Source organism: Giraffa tippelskirchi, chromosome 11 (assembly GCF_054371585.1).
Source record: "Giraffa tippelskirchi isolate mGirTip1 chromosome 11, T2T-mGirTip1v1.2.pri, whole genome shotgun sequence".
NCBI classification, from domain to species: Eukaryota; Metazoa; Chordata; class Mammalia; order Artiodactyla; family Giraffidae; genus Giraffa; species Giraffa tippelskirchi.
The window spans coordinates 77,089,550-77,112,863 of NC_137285.1; the positions used below are offsets into that span (position 1 = coordinate 77,089,550).

Below are 23,314 nucleotides of genomic sequence, written 5' to 3' on the forward strand. Positions count from 1 at the left end.
ATCTATGTGAATTTAGGTTTAAACTAGATTTCCCTTGGCTATTATATAAGACAAAAAAACCCACATCACCCACTTTCACTCCCCCCCACCCCCAAAATGTGTTTTAATCTATTGAATTTTTGTGTCCTCAGTTGTGTCTGATTCACGGCAACTCACCAACTCTACACAGCCAGGCTCTTCCGTCCATGGAATTCAGGGCAATTTTTTCTGTCCCAGTAAATGCCCACCCTGGGTGATCCAAAGGCAAGGGCTCCGAGGCTCCTGAGAGACTAACTCCTTTCAGCTGAGCACAGAGCTGGCTCCTCACTGGGATGCCTGTGGCCTGGGGCTCCCAGAGGGGAGAGCAGCACTCGCCCCACCGTGTGGTCACTGCTGGAAGTGCAGGCTGCTCCTCACTCCCCCTTGACAGTGTCCCTGAGGGCAGAACAGTGTGAATCGAATCAAGGTGGAAATGCAAACTCCAATGCAACCAACCTTCCCACAAGATCTCCAAAACCACTCAGGAACAGGGAATTGGAAACTGCAGGGGATGACATGAATGGAGATGGAGACTTGACACCTTACACCGAGTTCACTTCCAGTTATCCCTAGACAAACTTTCCATGAAAACTTGTCACAAATCTAGAAGAACAATGAGCAGAAACCGGACACGTGCTTTGAGTCTTCACACACAAAACTAAAAGGCAGTCCACAAAAAAAACCCAGAGAATACAGTGGACTTTGCAAAATCAAAGATATCTACTGTGGGAAAGACCTCATTACAAAAGCAAAAGACAGGTCATACATCGCGAGACGAATGAGTGGAAACACAAAGCTTATCAAGGATGTGTCTCCAAACAGACAAAGAACGCCAACACAACAAGCCTGTGAAAACTAGGGAAAGGTCTGAAGGGACACCAGACGGAGGAAGACACACACAGAGTATCCCGGATGATGTCCAGCACTGAGGGCCTGAAGAAACAACAGTCTAGTTGCACCCCCTCAGGCCTGTGTGACCGTGGATGAGGCCTCTGTTTCCCGGTGGCTCTGAGACATGGACAGGGAGGAAGGGGAAGAGAAGTCACTTGCATTTCTAATACTCACAGCAAAGTCTTCCAATGAGAAGGGAATTATCACCCCCACTGACAATGCCATTCACTGAAGTGATATCCACGAGTCCATCTACCCCAGAAGGGAAGGATGGACCTGTTCTCACAAAACGGCGAGAGATGGAAGGAGGAAGATCAAGCCCACACCAATCACTGGAAAGAGAAGCTGTGCTCAGGGCTTGAAAGAATTCCTACTGGGAAAATCATGTCACAGCCCCACATGGCAATCCACAGCTTCCATGCTATTCCTCCCAAAATGCCAATGCATTTTCGCACCGAACAAAGAATTGCAAAAGGGGTACGGAAACAGAAAAGAGCCTACATTGTCAATACAATCCGACGAAAAAGCCCCGATACGGACATCCAAGGTTGTGTGAAAGGAAATTAGACGACCAAACTAGGATCCTCAGGAGAGTATCGGAGAAGGCAATGGCGACCCACTCCAGTACTCTTGCCTGGAAAATGTCCTGGACGGAGGAGCCTGGTAGGCTACAGGCCATGGGGTCTTGCAGAGTCAGACACGACTGAAGTGACTTAGCCGCAGCAGCAGCAGCAGGACAGTATGCTATTGGGAATACAACAACACACACAGATCCAGATCGATGGAATAAAGTTGAGGGTCCAGAAACAAACCCCAGCATCCATGGTCAACTCATCTCTGACACAGACGGTGAGAATATCCAAATGGGAACAAGAAAGCCTCTTCAATCAATGTCCATGGGAAAACCAGACAGCTACATCTGAAGAACGCTATTGGGTTTGATCTCATACCACCTCAATATCGGGGAAAAACCTCACCCTAAAGACTGATGTCATGAGATAGCTAGAAAGAAGCGTAGGTCAAAGGCTCCTTAACATCAGAGTCTCCTTGCCATTTGCTGGGCGGAGGTCGAAATGGGTCTCTTCAAGTAAGGGAAAGAGGTAAACGAAGTACACCACTGGGTTTCCATCCAATGGAACCTATTCACAACAGAGAGGCTAAGCATTCACAAATGCAAAAGATAGGAAACGGAACACGAGAGACTCCTTGCAAGTGGTGTATCTGAGAAGGGGTTCATATGGAAAGAGACGAAGAATGCACAGCACTCAGATTCCAAGAAACACCACCACCACCCTTGACCCTTCCCCCATGACCAACTCTGACCTAAAGCCTTTCTCTCCCTCTAACCTATCCCTAAAACATAACCCTCATCTAATCATATACATGTGCATCCCTAGCATCCATCCATCCATCCACACACGAGAGAGAAAGAGGAAGACACAGACGGAATTGAGAAAGGAAAAGAGAGGGACACAGCCAGAGAGAGACACGGAACCAAAGAGAGGAAAGGAGTCGATGGTCCAGACTATTCCTCAATCTGTCTCGAAGGTAGAAGCAATGAGAGCGCCCTTCCACCCCAGAAGGGGGAAAAGGACGGAAGGTTTGGAGAGGAAAAGACAAGAACGCAGGGAGCCATTAGAAGCTCAGCCACCCGCAGAAGCCGAGCTGGGACCCTTGAACAGAATCTCAATGGAAACAGAGGACCAGAAAGTTGGCTACTCTTTTCTATAAGAGAGGGAGACCTTCGAGTCTTCCTTTCGGTCCTCCAACTTGGATGCGGGGTCTCAAAACAGTCAGGAGGGGGAGTGCCTTTTCCTGGGTTCCACGGCGCATCCAGGCCTCGTTCTGCCCCATTCTGTGCTGTGTCAGCCCTGGATGGAATCTTTCTTTCTGAAGTCTCAGCGCACGAGCTCCACGTGATATCGGCCCCAGGTGGAAAGGCATGGAGCTGCTCGTAGGCCGACAGACCTAGGAAGCAGATGGGAGAATGACCCCCACTCTGCAGATGGAGAGACTGGGGCAACCCTGAGGGGCATATGCTTGTCCAGGGCCACACCACTTATGAGAAGAAGGAGCCTGGTCTGAGAGCAGCATGGTCCTCGGAGCTCAGGCCCTGGCTGAACCCAGGCCTCCCCAGGGCTGTGGGCTGGGCCGTGTGGGTGTCATTGTGCCTGCACATGGCCTAAGGGGGGTGGTCGAGCAGTCAGAAACCCAGAGATTCCCTTGGGAAGTTTTGAGGAAGGGACCTCAGCACGAACCCCAGGAAATGATGTCACCTGCCGGCAACAGAACCCAACAGAACCCGCAATCCGGGTATCCAGGCCTCCAGAGCGGAGAGGAGCCCCCAGCCGGATCACTTGCTGCCAAGATGTTCTGCTGTTTGCCCCTGCCCAGAGGCCGGGGCCTCAGGAGAGCTCACAGGCAGTGTGAGTGGGCACCCTGTCGACGTTGGCTCAGGACACCCCCGAGAGGCCTCTGGCCCTTTGCCCGGAGAAACAGAAAGGTAACACGGGGAGCCCCAGGCCGGGCCAGGCCACCTCTCCCATGCCACCCGGAAACACCGGGTCCTTTGCCTGTGTGTGGGGATGCGGGTTTCTCGGGCTGTGTCTCCCTCAAGGAAGCCCAGGCGGATGTGGGGTCAGAAGCCTGTGGACAAGTTGTGCCCACACCCCAGGGGAGAGCAGGCTGGGCGGGATGGGGAGAGTGTGGGCAGCGCCGACCGGCCAGGCTGACCTCACACCCTCAGATGGGTCTCTTTCCTCCCGGGTGGGGATCTGAGCAGACACACGTCTCTGACCCTTCTGGGAAGAGAAGTTCGAGCAGGCAGAAGCAGTGGCTCCACTGGCCAGGCCCAGCTCGGAAAACTCCCAGCATGGCTGGCTGACGGTCACTGTCGTTGCAGAGCTTCCCACGTGATGAGGCCGAGGACGGGGACACCCCATCCAGCTCCCAGAGGGAGGGGTCGGAGCACCACCCGCCCGCCCGTGAGGCCCAGTGCAGGCTCCAGGTCAGCGTGCCCACGGAGGCATCAGCCCCACCGGGGGAGACGCGGAGGTGGGGAAGGCCTGCTGCCGAGACACCGCCCAGGATACAGCCGGCGGCCCAGTCTGAGGCTTCCACGGAGCTCAGCACACCCGGCTCCGACCCAGAGTCCAGAGAACCCCGGCCTCTGAGGCACCAGGAGGACCTGGAGCCCAGCACGCCACAGCACAGAGGTGAGGACGCTGGGGCTGGTGCACGGGAGTGTGTGGGGAGGGGTGCTGAGCTACACAGGGACGAGTCCTCGAAAGCTGCTGCTGGGCCTGCAGCAAGCGCTGGCCTCACACCCCCCGCCCCCCATCTTGCACACTTCAGTCCCAAAAGACATCTGACGCTGGGTATTCTTTGGGAACCTCTTGGAAGGTTTCTGTCCCGGGGTACGCACATGCCAAGGCTGGCCTGTGGGCAAACTTTGCTTCTCCCCCAGCTCTAGCACTGGCCTCCAACTGGAACCAGGCTCCACTTCCCAGACCTGTCCCCACACAGGTGGTGGCTCCAGGTGCAGGACCCAGGGATCCACCGAGGGCAGATGGAGAAGCGAGACTTGCCCTCGCAGAGACACCAGGCCAGCTGGGTACTGGCCAGCACACCGGGCAGATCGGATCTCCGTGCCTGCAGGACCCCCAGCCCCAGGCACTGATGTCCCACCCCCTCAGCGAGAACCTCCACCTCCACGTGCACCTCTACCTGCTCGGGCTTTGGCAAGAGAACCCGAGGCAGAGGAAGAGTCACCGCCTCGGCAGGGAGAGCCTGCCCTGGCTCCCGTGCAACACCCAGACGCCCACGATGACTCACCCAGCCCTGCAGGGAGAAAGAGCCCCCGCTCTGGACAGAGACCCAGAGCCCTTACCGGAAACACCACGTCCAGGGGAGCGGTCGGCTCTGCAGCCTCCATCCCTGTCTGCTCACCGTGGATGCCGGCAACTCGGTCTGCCCCCAGGGGACATGGAGTTCCTTTCCCCTGAACTGCTTTGCATGTGGTTTGTTTCCACCTTTCTGGTGATGTTTTATTTTTTGTATGGTTTCCTGGATTTTTGTTGGTTAAGTTGGGATTAGTAAACTTTTTCATCATTGTTGCAATCTGGGAACACTGTTGTGTAACTCTGGTGATACTGTGTTACCATCACCACTTTGTAGTTTCAGACCCGTTCCATCTTTATGCCCCACCCCCCAACAAAGCCTGGATTCAAGGCAAGCACGCCCTGTTCATCCCTCCCCCCGATCCTGAACACAATTTCATCTTTTCTTTCTGCATTCCTTCCTATATTCTTGGTGTCCCCAATCAGTGACTCTCAGCGAAATGACTGAAGGAGTGTTTTTCGGACTCTCCACCTACTGTAAGACTCCATTGGAGAGTTCTCATTTTTATGTCATTTGAACTAGCCTTTGATAGCTGAAAGGACGGTGTACGTCCTTTCAAGATACCATGTGCCAAACGAAGCCCTTTTGGCAACTGCCATCATTATCTCCAGGCAGGCATTGCTGTTTGAAGGGTGACATCTCAGCCAGAAGGCAGAGGCTGAGCTCCTCTTGTTGCACCAGCTCCCAAAAGAAGCCAAGAAAGGGAGCTGGAACAACAAACCACCCCCATGCCCAGGAAAGCGTTCTTCATGACAGAAGGCTAGAAAATGACCCAACATCCTTGTGGCCCAGAACCACTCTAGAAAATCACTGTTCCATAAAAAAGAGAAACACATGGGAAGTTCCAAGGAGAGGCAATGCCCATGGCCAGTGTACTTGAGAGACGGCCTGACCGCTCCGGGGAAGACACGCACCGACGGAACCCCTTGGGAAACAGCAGTGATAGTCCTCACCGTCGTAAGGGTTTCCTCTGGGGACAACCTGCCCTGGGCACCACACGAGGGAGCAGACCGGCTTCTCTTCCTCTGCCCCCACACCATTCACTCATGAAGGCAGCTCAGGTGTTCTCATGCCCTGCCTGCCTGCCTGCCTGGCTCATCCGTGAGCTGTGACCACCTCCAGGCTAGGACTCCACCTTTTCCTCTCTGTGTACCGTGAATCTGCACACAGTGGGCTTTCAGAACCTTAGGAGACTTGAGCCATTCCCGCTCGAGCCAGAACCCTCCCCAGGAAGGAAAACAGCTGTGGAGTCATTTTGGCCCCAGCACTGGTTCCGAAAGCCTGGCGGCTCCTACAGCCTCTACGGTGTGAAGAGGGAGGTCCCTTTTGACAGAGCTTTCCGGCTCTCAGATCTAAGCTGTTGTTTCACTGTCAGCTGTGTCTCTTCCGTTGCAGCCAGGTGGGCCACGCTGCTCCAAAGGAGCTCACAAGCTGAGTTTCAAGGGAGGACAGGGATGGCTACAACGTGCTGCAAACTGAGTGAGGGTCCCCACAATCCTCAGCAAAGGTCTGTGGTGTGCAAGTGGGGAGTAGAGGGCCCCCAAGTTCCAAAGGAAGGGAGGTAGTCGGGAGCTAAAGCCCTTGGCTGCTGTGGTAGCAGCTGCAGATGGCAGCCCGTCCACAGTGCACTTCAAATGAGGTCATATGAGCGGGACTCTGGAAATGGCTCCGAAATCGAGAGAAAGGGGTCAGGGTATGTGGGAATCCGGCGGGGGTGGGGGGTGGATGAAGGAAGGTGTCCCTCCTCTCTCCAGTGCAATTTGGTTTGGTGAGTCTCAAAGCTACCAGATGGCACTTCCCAAGTCAGGCCCCCGCAGGAATCAGGGTGGGCTGCCTGCCTCGGGCCCTGCCACAGGGACAAGCCACACCAGTGGCCTCCCTGAGCTCCAATGGCCGGATCTGGGGGGTTCTGTCTGGGTGCACACCTCCTTGCTGTGGCCAAGTTCCCCCCTTCTCTGAGCACCAGCTTCATCCTCTCGAATGAGGACATCAATTGCTACCTTGGCACGTTACTCTCTTCATCCTGTGAAGACTCATTAGGCTTATCCTACAATTACTAGCTGGCCCGAAGAGATATCTCCTGAATCCAGCTTAAGCTGGAGTCTCCCAGGCTCATCTGGCATGTCTTCCCTGAAGTCTGCCAAAACCCACACCCTTGCATTTCCAGGGACTCGCCTTAGCCAGCTGGGCAGAAAACCCAGCATGCTTCAAACAAGCTGACAGACAAGCGGGAGAGGACTCACGGGCAGACGGCTTCCCTCAGGTCTCGGGTGGAGCTCTGGGACCACAGCAGCAACGGGCCATCCCAGCCCCTGGGCTCAGCAGCGCCCTCATTCTCAGGCCGGCGGCTCTGCCCTGAGGGGAGCAGGAACGTCACCAACTGCCGCAGGCGGACCTCAAGCCCCTCCCACTGCTGGAGCCTGACCTCCCCCGGCCCCACCCCTTCCCCTACCCCAGCAGGACGAGAGCTCGTCTTCCCCTGGCTTCCAACGTGAGGCCCGGCCCTGGGCCCCGATTGGGCACTGCCCCAGCCCGGAGCCAATCACAGTGGCCAGGGAGGTGGAACGCACCGATTGGCCAGGGCCAGGTCATGTGACCATACTCCCCAGGAAACTCAAAGATTACCAAGGTTCTCTAAGAAACCAATGAACAAAATTATCCACTAAAGGCAAACCATAATTTTTAATGAGGCCAATGTCACAGAAAAAAAAAAATGCTCCACAATAAACTGCTCAAGGAAGCTACTAAATAAACTTTCAGAAAAGTTTAGTAGTTTTTTTTTTTTTTTAAATAGGGTGACGGAGAGCTATACCTTTCCCATCTATGTGAATTTAGGTTTAAACTAGATTTCCCTTGGCTATTATATAAGACAAAAAAACCCACATCACCCACTTTCACTCCCCCCCACCCCCAAAATGTGTTTTAATCTATTGAATTTTTGTGTCCTCAGTTGTGTCTGATTCACGGCAACTCACCAACTCTACACAGCCAGGCTCTTCCGTCCATGGAATTCAGGGCAATTTTTTCTGTCCCAGTAAATGCCCACCCTGGGTGATCCAAAGGCAAGGGCTCCGAGGCTCCTGAGAGACTAACTCCTTTCAGCTGAGCACAGAGCTGGCTCCTCACTGGGATGCCTGTGGCCTGGGGCTCCCAGAGGGGAGAGCAGCACTCGCCCCACCGTGTGGTCACTGCTGGAAGTGCAGGCTGCTCCTCACTCCCCCTTGACAGTGTCCCTGAGGGCAGAACAGTGTGAATCGAATCAAGGTGGAAATGCAAACTCCAATGCAACCAACCTTCCCACAAGATCTCCAAAACCACTCAGGAACAGGGAATTGGAAACTGCAGGGGATGACATGAATGGAGATGGAGACTTGACACCTTACACCGAGTTCACTTCCAGTTATCCCTAGACAAACTTTCCATGAAAACTTGTCACAAATCTAGAAGAACAATGAGCAGAAACCGGACACGTGCTTTGAGTCTTCACACACAAAACTAAAAGGCAGTCCACAAAAAAAAACCCAGAGAATACAGTGGACTTTGCAAAATCAAAGATATCTACTGTGGGAAAGACCTCATTACAAAAGCAAAAGACAGGTCATACATCGCGAGACGAATGAGTGGAAACACAAAGCTTATCAAGGATGTGTCTCCAAACAGACAAAGAACGCCAACACAACAAGCCTGTGAAAACTAGGGAAAGGTCTGAAGGGACACCAGACGGAGGAAGACACACACAGAGTATCCCGGATGATGTCCAGCACTGAGGGCCTGAAGAAACAACAGTCTAGTTGCACCCCCTCAGGCCTGTGTGACCGTGGATGAGGCCTCTGTTTCCCGGTGGCTCTGAGACATGGACAGGGAGGAAGGGGAAGAGAAGTCACTTGCATTTCTAATACTCACAGCAAAGTCTTCCAATGAGAAGGGAATTATCACCCCCACTGACAATGCCATTCACTGAAGTGATATCCACGAGTCCATCTACCCCAGAAGGGAAGGATGGACCTGTTCTCACAAAACGGCGAGAGATGGAAGGAGGAAGATCAAGCCCACACCAATCACTGGAAAGAGAAGCTGTGCTCAGGGCTTGAAAGAATTCCTACTGGGAAAATCATGTCACAGCCCCACATGGCAATCCACAGCTTCCATGCTATTCCTCCCAAAATGCCAATGCATTTTCGCACCGAACAAAGAATTGCAAAAGGGGTACGGAAACAGAAAAGAGCCTACATTGTCAATACAATCCGACGAAAAAGCCCCGATACGGACATCCAAGGTTGTGTGAAAGGAAATTAGACGACCAAACTAGGATCCTCAGGAGAGTATCGGAGAAGGCAATGGCGACCCACTCCAGTACTCTTGCCTGGAAAATGTCCTGGACGGAGGAGCCTGGTAGGCTACAGGCCATGGGGTCTTGCAGAGTCAGACACGACTGAAGTGACTTAGCCGCAGCAGCAGCAGCAGGACAGTATGCTATTGGGAATACAACAACACACACAGATCCAGATCGATGGAATAAAGTTGAGGGTCCAGAAACAAACCCCAGCATCCATGGTCAACTCATCTCTGACACAGACGGTGAGAATATCCAAATGGGAACAAGAAAGCCTCTTCAATCAATGTCCATGGGAAAACCAGACAGCTACATCTGAAGAACGCTATTGGGTTTGATCTCATACCACCTCAATATCGGGGAAAAACCTCACCCTAAAGACTGATGTCATGAGATAGCTAGAAAGAAGCGTAGGTCAAAGGCTCCTTAACATCAGAGTCTCCTTGCCATTTGCTGGGCGGAGGTCGAAATGGGTCTCTTCAAGTAAGGGAAAGAGGTAAACGAAGTACACCACTGGGTTTCCATCCAATGGAACCTATTCACAACAGAGAGGCTAAGCATTCACAAATGCAAAAGATAGGAAACGGAACACGAGAGACTCCTTGCAAGTGGTGTATCTGAGAAGGGGTTCATATGGAAAGAGACGAAGAATGCACAGCACTCAGATTCCAAGAAACACCACCACCACCCTTGACCCTTCCCCCATGACCAACTCTGACCTAAAGCCTTTCTCTCCCTCTAACCTATCCCTAAAACATAACCCTCATCTAATCATATACATGTGCATCCCTAGCATCCATCCATCCATCCACACACGAGAGAGAAAGAGGAAGACACAGACGGAATTGAGAAAGGAAAAGAGAGGGACACAGCCAGAGAGAGACACGGAACCAAAGAGAGGAAAGGAGTCGATGGTCCAGACTATTCCTCAATCTGTCTCGAAGGTAGAAGCAATGAGAGCGCCCTTCCACCCCAGAAGGGGGAAAAGGACGGAAGGTTTGGAGAGGAAAAGACAAGAACGCAGGGAGCCATTAGAAGCTCAGCCACCCGCAGAAGCCGAGCTGGGACCCTTGAACAGAATCTCAATGGAAACAGAGGACCAGAAAGTTGGCTACTCTTTTCTATAAGAGAGGGAGACCTTCGAGTCTTCCTTTCGGTCCTCCAACTTGGATGCGGGGTCTCAAAACAGTCAGGAGGGGGAGTGCCTTTTCCTGGGTTCCACGGCGCATCCAGGCCTCGTTCTGCCCCATTCTGTGCTGTGTCAGCCCTGGATGGAATCTTTCTTTCTGAAGTCTCAGCGCACGAGCTCCACGTGATATCGGCCCCAGGTGGAAAGGCATGGAGCTGCTCGTAGGCCGACAGACCTAGGAAGCAGATGGGAGAATGACCCCCACTCTGCAGATGGAGAGACTGGGGCAACCCTGAGGGGCATATGCTTGTCCAGGGCCACACCACTTATGAGAAGAAGGAGCCTGGTCTGAGAGCAGCATGGTCCTCGGAGCTCAGGCCCTGGCTGAACCCAGGCCTCCCCAGGGCTGTGGGCTGGGCCGTGTGGGTGTCATTGTGCCTGCACATGGCCTAAGGGGGGTGGTCGAGCAGTCAGAAACCCAGAGATTCCCTTGGGAAGTTTTGAGGAAGGGACCTCAGCACGAACCCCAGGAAATGATGTCACCTGCCGGCAACAGAACCCAACAGAACCCGCAATCCGGGTATCCAGGCCTCCAGAGCGGAGAGGAGCCCCCAGCCGGATCACTTGCTGCCAAGATGTTCTGCTGTTTGCCCCTGCCCAGAGGCCGGGGCCTCAGGAGAGCTCACAGGCAGTGTGCGTGGGCACCCTGTCGACGTTGGCTCAGGACACCCCCGAGAGGCCTCTGGCCCTTTGCCCGGAGAAACAGAAAGGTAACACGGGGAGCCCCAGGCCGGGCCAGGCCACCTCTCCCATGCCACCCGGAAACACCGGGTCCTTTGCCTGTGTGTGGGGATGCGGGTTTCTCGGGCTGTGTCTCCCTCAAGGAAGCCCAGGCGGATGTGGGGTCAGAAGCCTGTGGACAAGTTGTGCCCACACCCCAGGGGAGAGCAGGCTGGGCGGGATGGGGAGAGTGTGGGCAGCGCCGACCGGCCAGGCTGACCTCACACCCTCAGATGGGTCTCTTTCCTCCCGGGTGGGGATCTGAGCAGACACACGTCTCTGACCCTTCTGGGAAGAGAAGTTCGAGCAGGCAGAAGCAGCGGCTCCACTGGCCAGGCCCAGCTCGGAAAACTCCCAGCATGGCTGGCTGACGGTCACTGTCGTTGCAGAGCTTCCCACGTGATGAGGCCGAGGACGGGGACACCCCATCCAGCTCCCAGAGGGAGGGGTCGGAGCACCACCCGCCCGCCCGTGAGGCCCAGTGCAGGCTCCAGGTCAGCGTGCCCACGGAGGCATCAGCCCCACCGGGGGAGACGCGGAGGTGGGGAAGGCCTGCTGCCGAGACACCGCCCAGGATACAGCCGGCGGCCCAGTCTGAGGCTTCCACGGAGCTCAGCACACCCGGCTCCGACCCAGAGTCCAGAGAACCCCGGCCTCTGAGGCACCAGGAGGACCTGGAGCCCAGCACGCCACAGCACAGAGGTGAGGACGCTGGGGCTGGTGCACGGGAGTGTGTGGGGAGGGGTGCTGAGCTACACAGGGACGAGTCCTCGAAAGCTGCTGCTGGGCCTGCAGCAAGCGCTGGCCTCACACCCCCCGCCCCCCATCTTGCACACTTCAGTCCCAAAAGACATCTGACGCTGGGTATTCTTTGGGAACCTCTTGGAAGGTTTCTGTCCCGGGGTACGCACATGCCAAGGCTGGCCTGTGGGCAAACTTTGCTTCTCCCCCAGCTCTAGCACTGGCCTCCAACTGGAACCAGGCTCCACTTCCCAGACCTGTCCCCACACAGGTGGTGGCTCCAGGTGCAGGACCCAGGGATCCACCGAGGGCAGATGGAGAAGCGAGACTTGCCCTCGCAGAGACACCAGGCCAGCTGGGTACTGGCCAGCACACCGGGCAGATCGGATCTCCGTGCCTGCAGGACCCCCAGCCCCAGGCTCTGATGTCCCACCCCCTCAGCGAGAACCTCCACCTCCACGTGCACCTCTACCTGCTCAGGCTTTGGCAAGAGAACCCGAGGCAGAGGAAGAGTCACCGCCTCGGCAGGGAGAGCCTGCCCTGGCTCCCGCGCAACACCCAGACGCCCACGATGACTCACCCAGCCCTGCAGGGAGAAAGAGCCCCCGCTCTGGACAGAGACCCAGAGCCCTTACCGGAAACACCACGTCCAGGGGAGCGGTCGGCTCTGCAGCCTCCATCCCTGTCTGCTCACCGTGGATGCCGGCAACTCGGTCTGCCCCCAGGGGACATGGAGTTCCTTTCCCCTGAACTGCTTTGCATGTGGTTTGTTTCCACCTTTCTGGTGATGTTTTATTTTTTGTATGGTTTCCTGGATTTTTGTTGGTTAAGTTGGGATTAGTAAACTGTTTCATCATTGTTGCAATCTGGGAACACTGTTGTGTAACTCTGGTGATACTGTGTTACCATCACCACTTTGTAGTTTCAGACCCGTTCCATCTTTATGCCCCACCCCCCAACAAAGCCTGGATTCAAGGCAAGCACGCCCTGTTCATCCCTCCCCCCGATCCTGAACACAATTTCATCTTTTCTTTCTGCATTCCTTCCTATATTCTTGGTGTCCCCAATCAGTGACTCTCAGCGAAATGACTGAAGGAGTGTTTTTCGGACTCTCCACCTACTGTAAGACTCCATTGGAGAGTTCTCATTTTTATGTCATTTGAACTAGCCTTTGATAGCTGAAAGGACGGTGTACGTCCTTTCAAGATACCATGTGCCAAACGAAGCCCTTTTGGCAACTGCCATCATTATCTCCAGGCAGGCATTGCTGTTTGAAGGGTGACATCTCAGCCAGAAGGCAGAGGCTGAGCTCCTCTTGTTGCACCAGCTCCCAAAAGAAGCCAAGAAAGGGAGCTGGAACAACAAACCACCCCCATGCCCAGGAAAGCGTTCTTCATGACAGAAGGCTAGAAAATGACCCAACATCCTTGTGGCCCAGAACCACTCTAGAAAATCACTGTTCCATAAAAAAGAGAAACACATGGGAAGTTCCAAGGAGAGGCAATGCCCATGGCCAGTGTACTTGAGAGACGGCCTGACCGCTCCGGGGAAGACACGCACCGACGGAACCCCTTGGGAAACAGCAGTGATAGTCCTCACCGTCGTAAGGGTTTCCTCTGGGGACAACCTGCCCTGGGCACCACACGAGGGAGCAGACCGGCTTCTCTTCCTCTGCCCCCACACCATTCACTCATGAAGGCAGCTCAGGTGTTCTCATGCCCTGCCTGCCTGCCTGCCTGGCTCATCCGTGAGCTGTGACCACCTCCAGGCTAGGACTCCACCTTTTCCTCTCTGTGTACCGTGAATCTGCACACAGTGGGCTTTCAGAACCTTAGGAGACTTGAGCCATTCCCGCTCGAGCCAGAACCCTCCCCAGGAAGGAAAACAGCTGTGGAGTCATTTTGGCCCCAGCACTGGTTCCGAAAGCCTGGCGGCTCCTACAGCCTCTACGGTGTGAAGAGGGAGGTCCCTTTTGACAGAGCTTTCCGGCTCTCAGATCTAAGCTGTTGTTTCACTGTCAGCTGTGTCTCTTCCGTTGCAGCCAGGTGGGCCACGCTGCTCCAAAGGAGCTCACAAGCTGAGTTTCAAGGGAGGACAGGGATGGCTACAACGTGCTGCAAACTGAGTGAGGGTCCCCACAATCCTCAGCAAAGGTCTGTGGTGTGCAAGTGGGGAGTAGAGGGCCCCCAAGTTCCAAAGGAAGGGAGGTAGTCGGGAGCTAAAGCCCTTGGCTGCTGTGGTAGCAGCTGCAGATGGCAGCCCGTCCACAGTGCACTTCAAATGAGGTCATATGAGCGGGACTCTGGAAATGGCTCCGAAATCGAGAGAAAGGGGTCAGGGTATGTGGGAATCCGGCGGGGGTGGGGGGTGGATGAAGGAAGGTGTCCCTCCTCTCTCCAGTGCAATTTGGTTTGGTGAGTCTCAAAGCTACCAGATGGCACTTCCCAAGTCAGGCCCCCGCAGGAATCAGGGTGGGCTGCCTGCCTCGGGCCCTGCCACAGGGACAAGCCACACCAGTGGCCTCCCTGAGCTCCAATGGCCGGATCTGGGGGGTTCTGTCTGGGTGCACACCTCCTTGCTGTGGCCAAGTTCCCCCCTTCTCTGAGCACCAGCTTCATCCTCTCGAATGAGGACATCAATTGCTACCTTGGCACGTTACTCTCTTCATCCTGTGAAGACTCATTAGGCTTATCCTACAATTACTAGCTGGCCCGAAGAGATATCTCCTGAATCCAGCTTAAGCTGGAGTCTCCCAGGCTCATCTGGCATGTCTTCCCTGAAGTCTGCCAAAACCCACACCCTTGCATTTCCAGGGACTCGCCTTAGCCAGCTGGGCAGAAAACCCAGCATGCTTCAAACAAGCTGACAGACAAGCGGGAGAGGACTCACGGGCAGACGGCTTCCCTCAGGTCTCGGGTGGAGCTCTGGGACCACAGCAGCAACGGGCCATCCCAGCCCCTGGGCTCAGCAGCGCCCTCATTCTCAGGCCGGCGGCTCTGCCCTGAGGGGAGCAGGAACGTCACCAACTGCCGCAGGCGGACCTCAAGCCCCTCCCACTGCTGGAGCCTGACCTCCCCCGGCCCCACCCCTTCCCCTACCCCAGCAGGACGAGAGCTCGTCTTCCCCTGGCTTCCAACGTGAGGCCCGGCCCTGGGCCCCGATTGGGCACTGCCCCAGCCCGGAGCCAATCACAGTGGCCAGGGAGGTGGAACGCACCGATTGGCCAGGGCCAGGTCATGTGACCATACTCCCCAGGAAACTCAAAGATTACCAAGGTTCTCTAAGAAACCAATGAACAAAATTATCCACTAAAGGCAAACCATAATTTTTAATGAGGCCAATGTCACAGAAAAAAAAAATGCTCCACAATAAACTGCTCAAGGAAGCTACTAAATAAACTTTCAGAAAAGTTTAGTAGTTTTTTTTTTTTTTTTTAAATAGGGTGACGGAGAGCTATACCTTTCCCATCTATGTGAATTTAGGTTTAAACTAGATTTCCCTTGGCTATTATATAAGACAAAAAAACCCACATCACCCACTTTCACTCCCCCCCACCCCCAAAATGTGTTTTAATCTATTGAATTTTTGTGTCCTCAGTTGTGTCTGATTCACGGCAACTCACCAACTCTACACAGCCAGGCTCTTCCGTCCATGGAATTCAGGGCAATTTTTTCTGTCCCAGTAAATGCCCACCCTGGGTGATCCAAAGGCAAGGGCTCCGAGGCTCCTGAGAGACTAACTCCTTTCAGCTGAGCACAGAGCTGGCTCCTCACTGGGATGCCTGTGGCCTGGGGCTCCCAGAGGGGAGAGCAGCACTCGCCCCACCGTGTGGTCACTGCTGGAAGTGCAGGCTGCTCCTCACTCCCCCTTGACAGTGTCCCTGAGGGCAGAACAGTGTGAATCGAATCAAGGTGGAAATGCAAACTCCAATGCAACCAACCTTCCCACAAGATCTCCAAAACCACTCAGGAACAGGGAATTGGAAACTGCAGGGGATGACATGAATGGAGATGGAGACTTGACACCTTACACCGAGTTCACTTCCAGTTATCCCTAGACAAACTTTCCATGAAAACTTGTCACAAATCTAGAAGAACAATGAGCAGAAACCGGACACGTGCTTTGAGTCTTCACACACAAAACTAAAAGGCAGTCCACAAAAAAAACCCAGAGAATACAGTGGACTTTGCAAAATCAAAGATATCTACTGTGGGAAAGACCTCATTACAAAAGCAAAAGACAGGTCATACATCGCGAGACGAATGAGTGGAAACACAAAGCTTATCAAGGATGTGTCTCCAAACAGACAAAGAACGCCAACACAACAAGCCTGTGAAAACTAGGGAAAGGTCTGAAGGGACACCAGACGGAGGAAGACACACACAGAGTATCCCGGATGATGTCCAGCACTGAGGGCCTGAAGAAACAACAGTCTAGTTGCACCCCCTCAGGCCTGTGTGACCGTGGATGAGGCCTCTGTTTCCCGGTGGCTCTGAGACATGGACAGGGAGGAAGGGGAAGAGAAGTCACTTGCATTTCTAATACTCACAGCAAAGTCTTCCAATGAGAAGGGAATTATCACCCCCACTGACAATGCCATTCACTGAAGTGATATCCACGAGTCCATCTACCCCAGAAGGGAAGGATGGACCTGTTCTCACAAAACGGCGAGAGATGGAAGGAGGAAGATCAAGCCCACACCAATCACTGGAAAGAGAAGCTGTGCTCAGGGCTTGAAAGAATTCCTACTGGGAAAATCATGTCACAGCCCCACATGGCAATCCACAGCTTCCATGCTATTCCTCCCAAAATGCCAATGCATTTTCGCACCGAACAAAGAATTGCAAAAGGGGTACGGAAACAGAAAAGAGCCTACATTGTCAATACAATCCGACGAAAAAGCCCCGATACGGACATCCAAGGTTGTGTGAAAGGAAATTAGACGACCAAACTAGGATCCTCAGGAGAGTATCGGAGAAGGCAATGGCGACCCACTCCAGTACTCTTGCCTGGAAAATGTCCTGGACGGAGGAGCCTGGTAGGCTACAGGCCATGGGGTCTTGCAGAGTCAGACACGACTGAAGTGACTTAGCCGCAGCAGCAGCAGCAGGACAGTATGCTATTGGGAATACAACAACACACACAGATCCAGATCGATGGAATAAAGTTGAGGGTCCAGAAACAAACCCCAGCATCCATGGTCAACTCATCTCTGACACAGACGGTGAGAATATCCAAATGGGAACAAGAAAGCCTCTTCAATCAATGTCCATGGGAAAACCAGACAGCTACATCTGAAGAACGCTATTGGGTTTGATCTCATACCACCTCAATATCGGGGAAAAACCTCACCCTAAAGACTGATGTCATGAGATAGCTAGAAAGAAGCGTAGGTCAAAGGCTCCTTAACATCAGAGTCTCCTTGCCATTTGCTGGGCGGAGGTCGAAATGGGTCTCTTCAAGTAAGGGAAAGAGGTAAACGAAGTACACCACTGGGTTTCCATCCAATGGAACCTATTCACAACAGAGAGGCTAAGCATTCACAAATGCAAAAGATAGGAAACGGAACACGAGAGACTCCTTGCAAGTGGTGTATCTGAGAAGGGGTTCATATGGAAAGAGACGAAGAATGCACAGCACTCAGATTCCAAGAAACACCACCACCACCCTTGACCCTTCCCCCATGACCAACTCTGACCTAAAGCCTTTCTCTCCCTCTAACCTATCCCTAAAACATAACCCTCATCTAATCATATACATGTGCATCCCTAGCATCCATCCATCCATCCACACACGAGAGAGAAAGAGGAAGACACAGACGGAATTGAGAAAGGAAAAGAGAGGGACACAGCCAGAGAGAGACACGGAACCAAAGAGAGGAAAGGAGTCGATGGTCCAGACTATTCCTCAATCTGTCTCGAAGGTAGAAGCAATGACAGCGCCCTTCCACCCCAGAAGGGGGAAAAGGACGGAAGGTTTGGAGAGGAAAAGACAAGAACGCAGGGAGCCATTAGAAGCTCAGCCACCCGCAGAAGCCGAGCTGGGACCCTTGAACAGAATCTCAATGGAAACAGAGGACCAGAAAGTTGGCTACTCTTTTCTATAAGAGAGGGAGACCTTCGAGTCTTCCTTTCGGTCCTCCAACTTGGATGCGGGGTCTCAAAACAGTCAGGAGGGGGAGTGCCTTTTCCTGGGTTCCACGGCGCATCCAGGCCTCGTTCTGCCCCATTCTGTGCTGTGTCAGCCCTGGATGGAATCTTTCTTTCTGAAGTCTCAGCGCACGAGCTCCACGTGATATCGGCCCCAGGTGGAAAGGCATGGAGCTGCTCGTAGGCCGACAGACCTAGGAAGCAGATGGGAGAATGACCCCCACTCTGCAGATGGAGAGACTGGGGCAACCCTGAGGGGCATATGCTTGTCCAGGGCCACACCACTTATGAGAAGAAGGAGCCTGGTCTGAGAGCAGCATGGTCCTCGGAGCTCAGGCCCTGGCTGAACCCAGGCCTCCCCAGGGCTGTGGGCTGGGCCGTGTGGGTGTCATTGTGCCTGCACATGGCCTAAGGGGGGTGGTCGAGCAGTCAGAAACCCAGAGATTCCCTTGGGAAGTTTTGAGGAAGGGACCTCAGCACGAACCCCAGGAAATGATGTCACCTGCCGGCAACAGAACCCAACAGAACCCGCAATCCGGGTATCCAGGCCTCCAGAGCGGAGAGGAGCCCCCAGCCGGATCACTTGCTGCCAAGATGTTCTGCTGTTTGCCCCTGCCCAGAGGCCGGGGCCTCAGGAGAGCTCACAGGCAGTGTGCGTGGGCACCCTGTCGACGTTGGCTCAGGACACCCCCGAGAGGCCTCTGGCCCTTTGCCCGGAGAAACAGAAAGGTAACACGGGGAGCCCCAGGCCGGGCCAGGCCACCTCTCCCATGCCACCCGGAAACACCGGGTCCTTTGCCTGTGTGTGGGGATGCGGGTTTCTCGGGCTGTGTCTCCCTCAAGGAAGCCCAGGCGGATGTGGGGTCAGAAGCCTGTGGACAAGTTGTGCCCACACCCCAGGGGAGAGCAGGCTGGGCGGGATGGGGAGAGTGTGGGCAGCGCCGACCGGCCAGGCTGACCTCACACCCTCAGATGGGTCTCTTTCCTCCCGGGTGGGGATCTGAGCAGACACACGTCTCTGACCCTTCTGGGAAGAGAAGTTCGAGCAGGCAGAAGCAGCGGCTCCACTGGCCAGGCCCAGCTCGGAAAACTCCCAGCATGGCTGGCTGACGGTCACTGTCGTTGCAGAGCTTCCCACGTGATGAGGCCGAGGACGGGGACACCCCATCCAGCTCCCAGAGGGAGGGGTCGGAGCACCACCCGCCCGCCCGTGAGGCCCAGTGCAGGCTCCAGGTCAGCGTGCCCACGGAGGCATCAGCCCCACCGGGGGAGACGCGGAGGTGGGGAAGGCCTGCTGCCGAGACACCGCCCAGGATACAGCCGGCGGCCCAGTCTGAGGCTTCCACGGAGCTCAGCACACCCGGCTCCGACCCAGAGTCCAGAGAACCCCGGCCTCTGAGGCACCAGGAGGACCTGGAGCCCAGCACGCCACAGCACAGAGGTGAGGACGCTGGGGCTGGTGCACGGGAGTGTGTGGGGAGGGGTGCTGAGCTACACAGGGACGAGTCCTCGAAAGCTGCTGCTGGGCCTGCAGCAAGCGCTGGCCTCACACCCCCCGCCCCCCATCTTGCACACTTCAGTCCCAAAAGACATCTGACGCTGGGTATTCTTTGGGAACCTCTTGGAAGGTTTCTGTCCCGGGGTACGCACATGCCAAGGCTGGCCTGTGGGCAAACTTTGCTTCTCCCCCAGCTCTAGCACTGGCCTCCAACTGGAACCAGGCTCCACTTCCCAGACCTGTCCCCACACAGGTGGTGGCTCCAGGTGCAGGACCCAGGGATCCACCGAGGGCAGATGGAGAAGCGAGACTTGCCCTCGCAGAGACACCAGGCCAGCTGGGTACTGGCCAGCACACCGGGCAGATCGGATCTCCGTGCCTGCAGGACCCCCAGCCCCAGGCACTGATGTCCCACCCCCTCAGCGAGAACCTCCACCTCCACGTGCACCTCTACCTGCTCGGGCTTTGGCAAGAGAACCCGAGGCAGAGGAAGAGTCACCGCCTCGGCAGGGAGAGCCTGCCCTGGCTCCCGTGCAACACCCAGACGCCCACGATGACTCACCCAGCCCTGCAGGGAGAAAGAGCCCCCGCTCTGGACAGAGACCCAGAGCCCTTACCGGAAACACCACGTCCAGGGGAGCGGTCGGCTCTGCAGCCTCCATCCCTGTCTGCTCACCGTGGATGCCGGCAACTCGGTCTGCCCCCAGGGGACATGGAGTTCCTTTCCCCTGAACTGCTTTGCATGTGGTTTGTTTCCACCTTTCTGGTGATGTTTTATTTTTTGTATGGTTTCCTGGATTTTTGTTGGTTAAGTTGGGATTAGTAAACTTTTTCATCATTGTTGCAATCTGGGAACACTGTTGTGTAACTCTGGTGATACTGTGTTACCATCACCACTTTGTAGTTTCAGACCCGTTCCATCTTTATGCCCCACCCCCCAACAAAGCCTGGATTCAAGGCAAGCACGCCCTGTTCATCCCTCCCCCCGATCCTGAACACAATTTCATCTTTTCTTTCTGCATTCCTTCCTATATTCTTGGTGTCCCCAATCAGTGACTCTCAGCGAAATGACTGAAGGAGTGTTTTTCGGACTCTCCACCTACTGTAAGACTCCATTGGAGAGTTCTCATTTTTATGTCATTTGAACTAGCCTTTGATAGCTGAAAGGACGGTGTACGTCCTTTCAAGATACCATGTGCCAAACGAAGCCCTTTTGGCAACTGCCATCATTATCTCCAGGCAGGCATTGCTGTTTGAAGGGTGACATCTCAGCCAGAAGGCAGAGGCTGAGCTCCTCTTGTTGCACCAGCTCCCAAAAGAAGCCAAGAAAGGGAGCTGGAACAACAAACCACCCCCATGCCCAGGAAAGCGTTCTTCATGACAGAAGGCTAGAAAATGACCCAACATCCTTGTGGCCCAGAACCACTCTAGAAAATCACTGTTCCATAAAAAAGAGAAACACATGGGAAGTTCCAAGGAGAGGCAATGCCCATGGCCAGTGTACTTGAGAGACGGCCTGACCGCTCCGGGGAAGACACGCACCGACGGAACCCCTTGGGAAACAGCAGTGATAGTCCTCACCGTCGTAAGGGTTTCCTCTGGGGACAACCTGCCCTGGGCACCACACGAGGGAGCAGACCGGCTTCTCTTCCTCTGCCCCCACACCATTCACTCATGAAGGCAGCTCAGGTGTTCTCATGCCCTGCCTGCCTGCCTGCCTGGCTCATCCGTGAGCTGTGACCACCTCCAGGCTAGGACTCCACCTTTTCCTCTCTGTGTACCGTGAATCTGCACACAGTGGGCTTTCAGAACCTTAGGAGACTTGAGCCATTCCCGCTCGAGCCAGAACCCTCCCCAGGAAGGAAAACAGCTGTGGAGTCATTTTGGCCCCAGCACTGGTTCCGAAAGCCTGGCGGCTCCTACAGCCTCTACGGTGTGAAGAGGGAGGTCCCTTTTGACAGAGCTTTCCGGCTCTCAGATCTAAGCTGTTGTTTCACTGTCAGCTGTGTCTCTTCCGTTGCAGCCAGGTGGGCCACGCTGCTCCAAAGGAGCTCACAAGCTGAGTTTCAAGGGAGGACAGGGATGGCTACAACGTGCTGCAAACTGAGTGAGGGTCCCCACAATCCTCAGCAAAGGTCTGTGGTGTGCAAGTGGGGAGTAGAGGGCCCCCAAGTTCCAAAGGAAGGGAGGTAGTCGGGAGCTAAAGCCCTTGGCTGCTGTGGTAGCAGCTGCAGATGGCAGCCCGTCCACAGTGCACTTCAAATGAGGTCATATGAGCGGGACTCTGGAAATGGCTCCGAAATCGAGAGAAAGGGGTCAGGGTATGTGGGAATCCGGCGGGGGTGGGGGGTGGATGAAGGAAGGTGTCCCTCCTCTCTCCAGTGCAATTTGGTTTGGTGAGTCTCAAAGCTACCAGATGGCACTTCCCAAGTCAGGCCCCCGCAGGAATCAGGGTGGGCTGCCTGCCTCGGGCCCTGCCACAGGGACAAGCCACACCAGTGGCCTCCCTGAGCTCCAATGGCCGGATCTGGGGGGTTCTGTCTGGGTGCACACCTCCTTGCTGTGGCCAAGTTCCCCCCTTCTCTGAGCACCAGCTTCATCCTCTCGAATGAGGACATCAATTGCTACCTTGGCACGTTACTCTCTTCATCCTGTGAAGACTCATTAGGCTTATCCTACAATTACTAGCTGGCCCGAAGAGATATCTCCTGAATCCAGCTTAAGCTGGAGTCTCCCAGGCTCATCTGGCATGTCTTCCCTGAAGTCTGCCAAAACCCACACCCTTGCATTTCCAGGGACTCCCCTTAGCCAGCTGGGCAGAAAACCCAGCATGCTTCAAACAAGCTGACAGACAAGCGGGAGAGGACTCACGGGCAGACGGCTTCCCTCAGGTCTCGGGTGGAGCTCTGGGACCACAGCAGCAACGGGCCATCCCAGCCCCTGGGCTCAGCAGCGCCCTCATTCTCAGGCCGGCGGCTCTGCCCTGAGGGGAGCAGGAACGTCACCAACTGCCGCAGGCGGACCTCAAGCCCCTCCCACTGCTGGAGCCTGACCTCCCCCGGCCCCACCCCTTCCCCTACCCCAGCAGGACGAGAGCTCGTCTTCCCCTGGCTTCCAACGTGAGGCCCGGCCCTGGGCCCCGATTGGGCACTGCCCCAGCCCGGAGCCAATCACAGTGGCCAGGGAGGTGGAACGCACCGATTGGCCAGGGCCAGGTCATGTGACCATACTCCCCAGGAAACTCAAAGATTACCAAGGTTCTCTAAGAAACCAATGAACAAAATTATCCACTAAAGGCAAACCATAATTTTTAATGAGGCCAATGTCACAGAAAAAAAAAATGCTCCACAATAAACTGCTCAAGGAAGCTACTAAATAAACTTTCAGAAAAGTTTAGTAGTTTTTTTTTTTTTTTTTAAATAGGGTGACGGAGAGCTATACCTTTCCCATCTATGTGAATTTAGGTTTAAACTAGATTTCCCTTGGCTATTATATAAGACAAAAAAACCCACATCACCCACTTTCACTCCCCCCCACCCCCAAAATGTGTTTTAATCTATTGAATTTTTGTGTCCTCAGTTGTGTCTGATTCACGGCAACTCACCAACTCTACACAGCCAGGCTCTTCCGTCCATGGAATTCAGGGCAATTTTTTCTGTCCCAGTAAATGCCCACCCTGGGTGATCCAAAGGCAAGGGCTCCGAGGCTCCTGAGAGACTAACTCCTTTCAGCTGAGCACAGAGCTGGCTCCTCACTGGGATGCCTGTGGCCTGGGGCTCCCAGAGGGGAGAGCAGCACTCGCCCCACCGTGTGGTCACTGCTGGAAGTGCAGGCTGCTCCTCACTCCCCCTTGACAGTGTCCCTGAGGGCAGAAC

General features: G+C 54.7%; 2 protein-coding genes and 1 long non-coding RNA gene across 5 annotated transcripts in view; 2 read left to right on the forward strand and 1 right to left on the reverse strand.

The window, feature by feature from the left end:
- Positions 1–23,314, reverse strand: part of LOC145527615 (uncharacterized) — a 70,873-nt gene that overhangs the window by 17,932 nt on the left and 29,627 nt on the right. For both annotated transcript variants that reach the window (XR_014069778.1, XR_014069777.1), the window contains 10 exons: positions 23,044–23,301; positions 22,311–22,422; positions 17,910–18,135; positions 15,415–15,672; positions 14,682–14,793; positions 10,281–10,506; positions 7,785–8,042; positions 7,053–7,164; positions 2,652–2,877; positions 157–414 (listed from right to left, as the gene is read on the reverse strand). This is a non-coding gene — a long non-coding RNA (uncharacterized LOC145527615). The remainder of the gene's footprint in view (positions 1–156; positions 415–2,651; positions 2,878–7,052; positions 7,165–7,784; positions 8,043–10,280; positions 10,507–14,681; positions 14,794–15,414; positions 15,673–17,909; positions 18,136–22,310; positions 22,423–23,043; positions 23,302–23,314) is intronic.
- LOC145527585 (uncharacterized) lies at positions 3,243–6,787 on the forward strand. The gene is made up of 3 exons (XM_081545698.1): positions 3,243–3,412; positions 3,812–4,124; positions 4,435–6,787. The coding sequence occupies exons 1-3, from the start codon at positions 3,278–3,280 to the stop codon at positions 4,911–4,913; spliced, it is 927 nt and encodes a 308-aa protein (XP_081401824.1). The 5' UTR covers positions 3,243–3,277; the 3' UTR covers positions 4,914–6,787.
- On the forward strand, positions 15,110–22,423 carry LOC145527484 (uncharacterized). 2 transcript variants are annotated; one of them, XM_081545552.1, is made up of 3 exons: positions 15,110–18,670; positions 19,070–19,382; positions 19,634–22,423. In XM_081545552.1, the coding sequence occupies exons 1-3, from the start codon at positions 18,260–18,262 to the stop codon at positions 20,260–20,262; spliced, it is 1,353 nt and encodes a 450-aa protein (XP_081401678.1). In that variant the 5' UTR covers positions 15,110–18,259; the 3' UTR covers positions 20,263–22,423. The 2 variants fall into 2 exon arrangements, with proteins under 2 accessions (XP_081401678.1, XP_081401679.1); XM_081545553.1 differs by having other exon boundaries at positions 19,693–20,291.

Bases quoted from the DNA above. Each gene is read 5' to 3' on its own strand.
- LOC145527585 (XM_081545698.1), top strand. From the start codon at position 3,278: ATGTTCTGCTGTTTGCCCCTGCCCAGAGGCCGGGGCCTCAGGAGAGCT. The intron at 3,413-3,811 runs GTAACACGGGGA...CTGTCGTTGCAG, and splicing joins TTGCCCGGAGAAACAGAAAG to AGCTTCCCACGTGATGAGGC. The intron at 4,125-4,434 runs GTGAGGACGCTG...GTCCCCACACAG, and splicing joins CAGCACGCCACAGCACAGAG to GTGGTGGCTCCAGGTGCAGG.
- LOC145527484 (XM_081545552.1), top strand. From the start codon at position 18,260: ATGGTCCTCGGAGCTCAGGCCCTGGCTGAACCCAGGCCTCCCCAGGGC. The intron at 18,671-19,069 runs GTAACACGGGGA...CTGTCGTTGCAG, and splicing joins TTGCCCGGAGAAACAGAAAG to AGCTTCCCACGTGATGAGGC. The intron at 19,383-19,633 runs GTGAGGACGCTG...CTTCTCCCCCAG, and splicing joins CAGCACGCCACAGCACAGAG to CTCTAGCACTGGCCTCCAAC.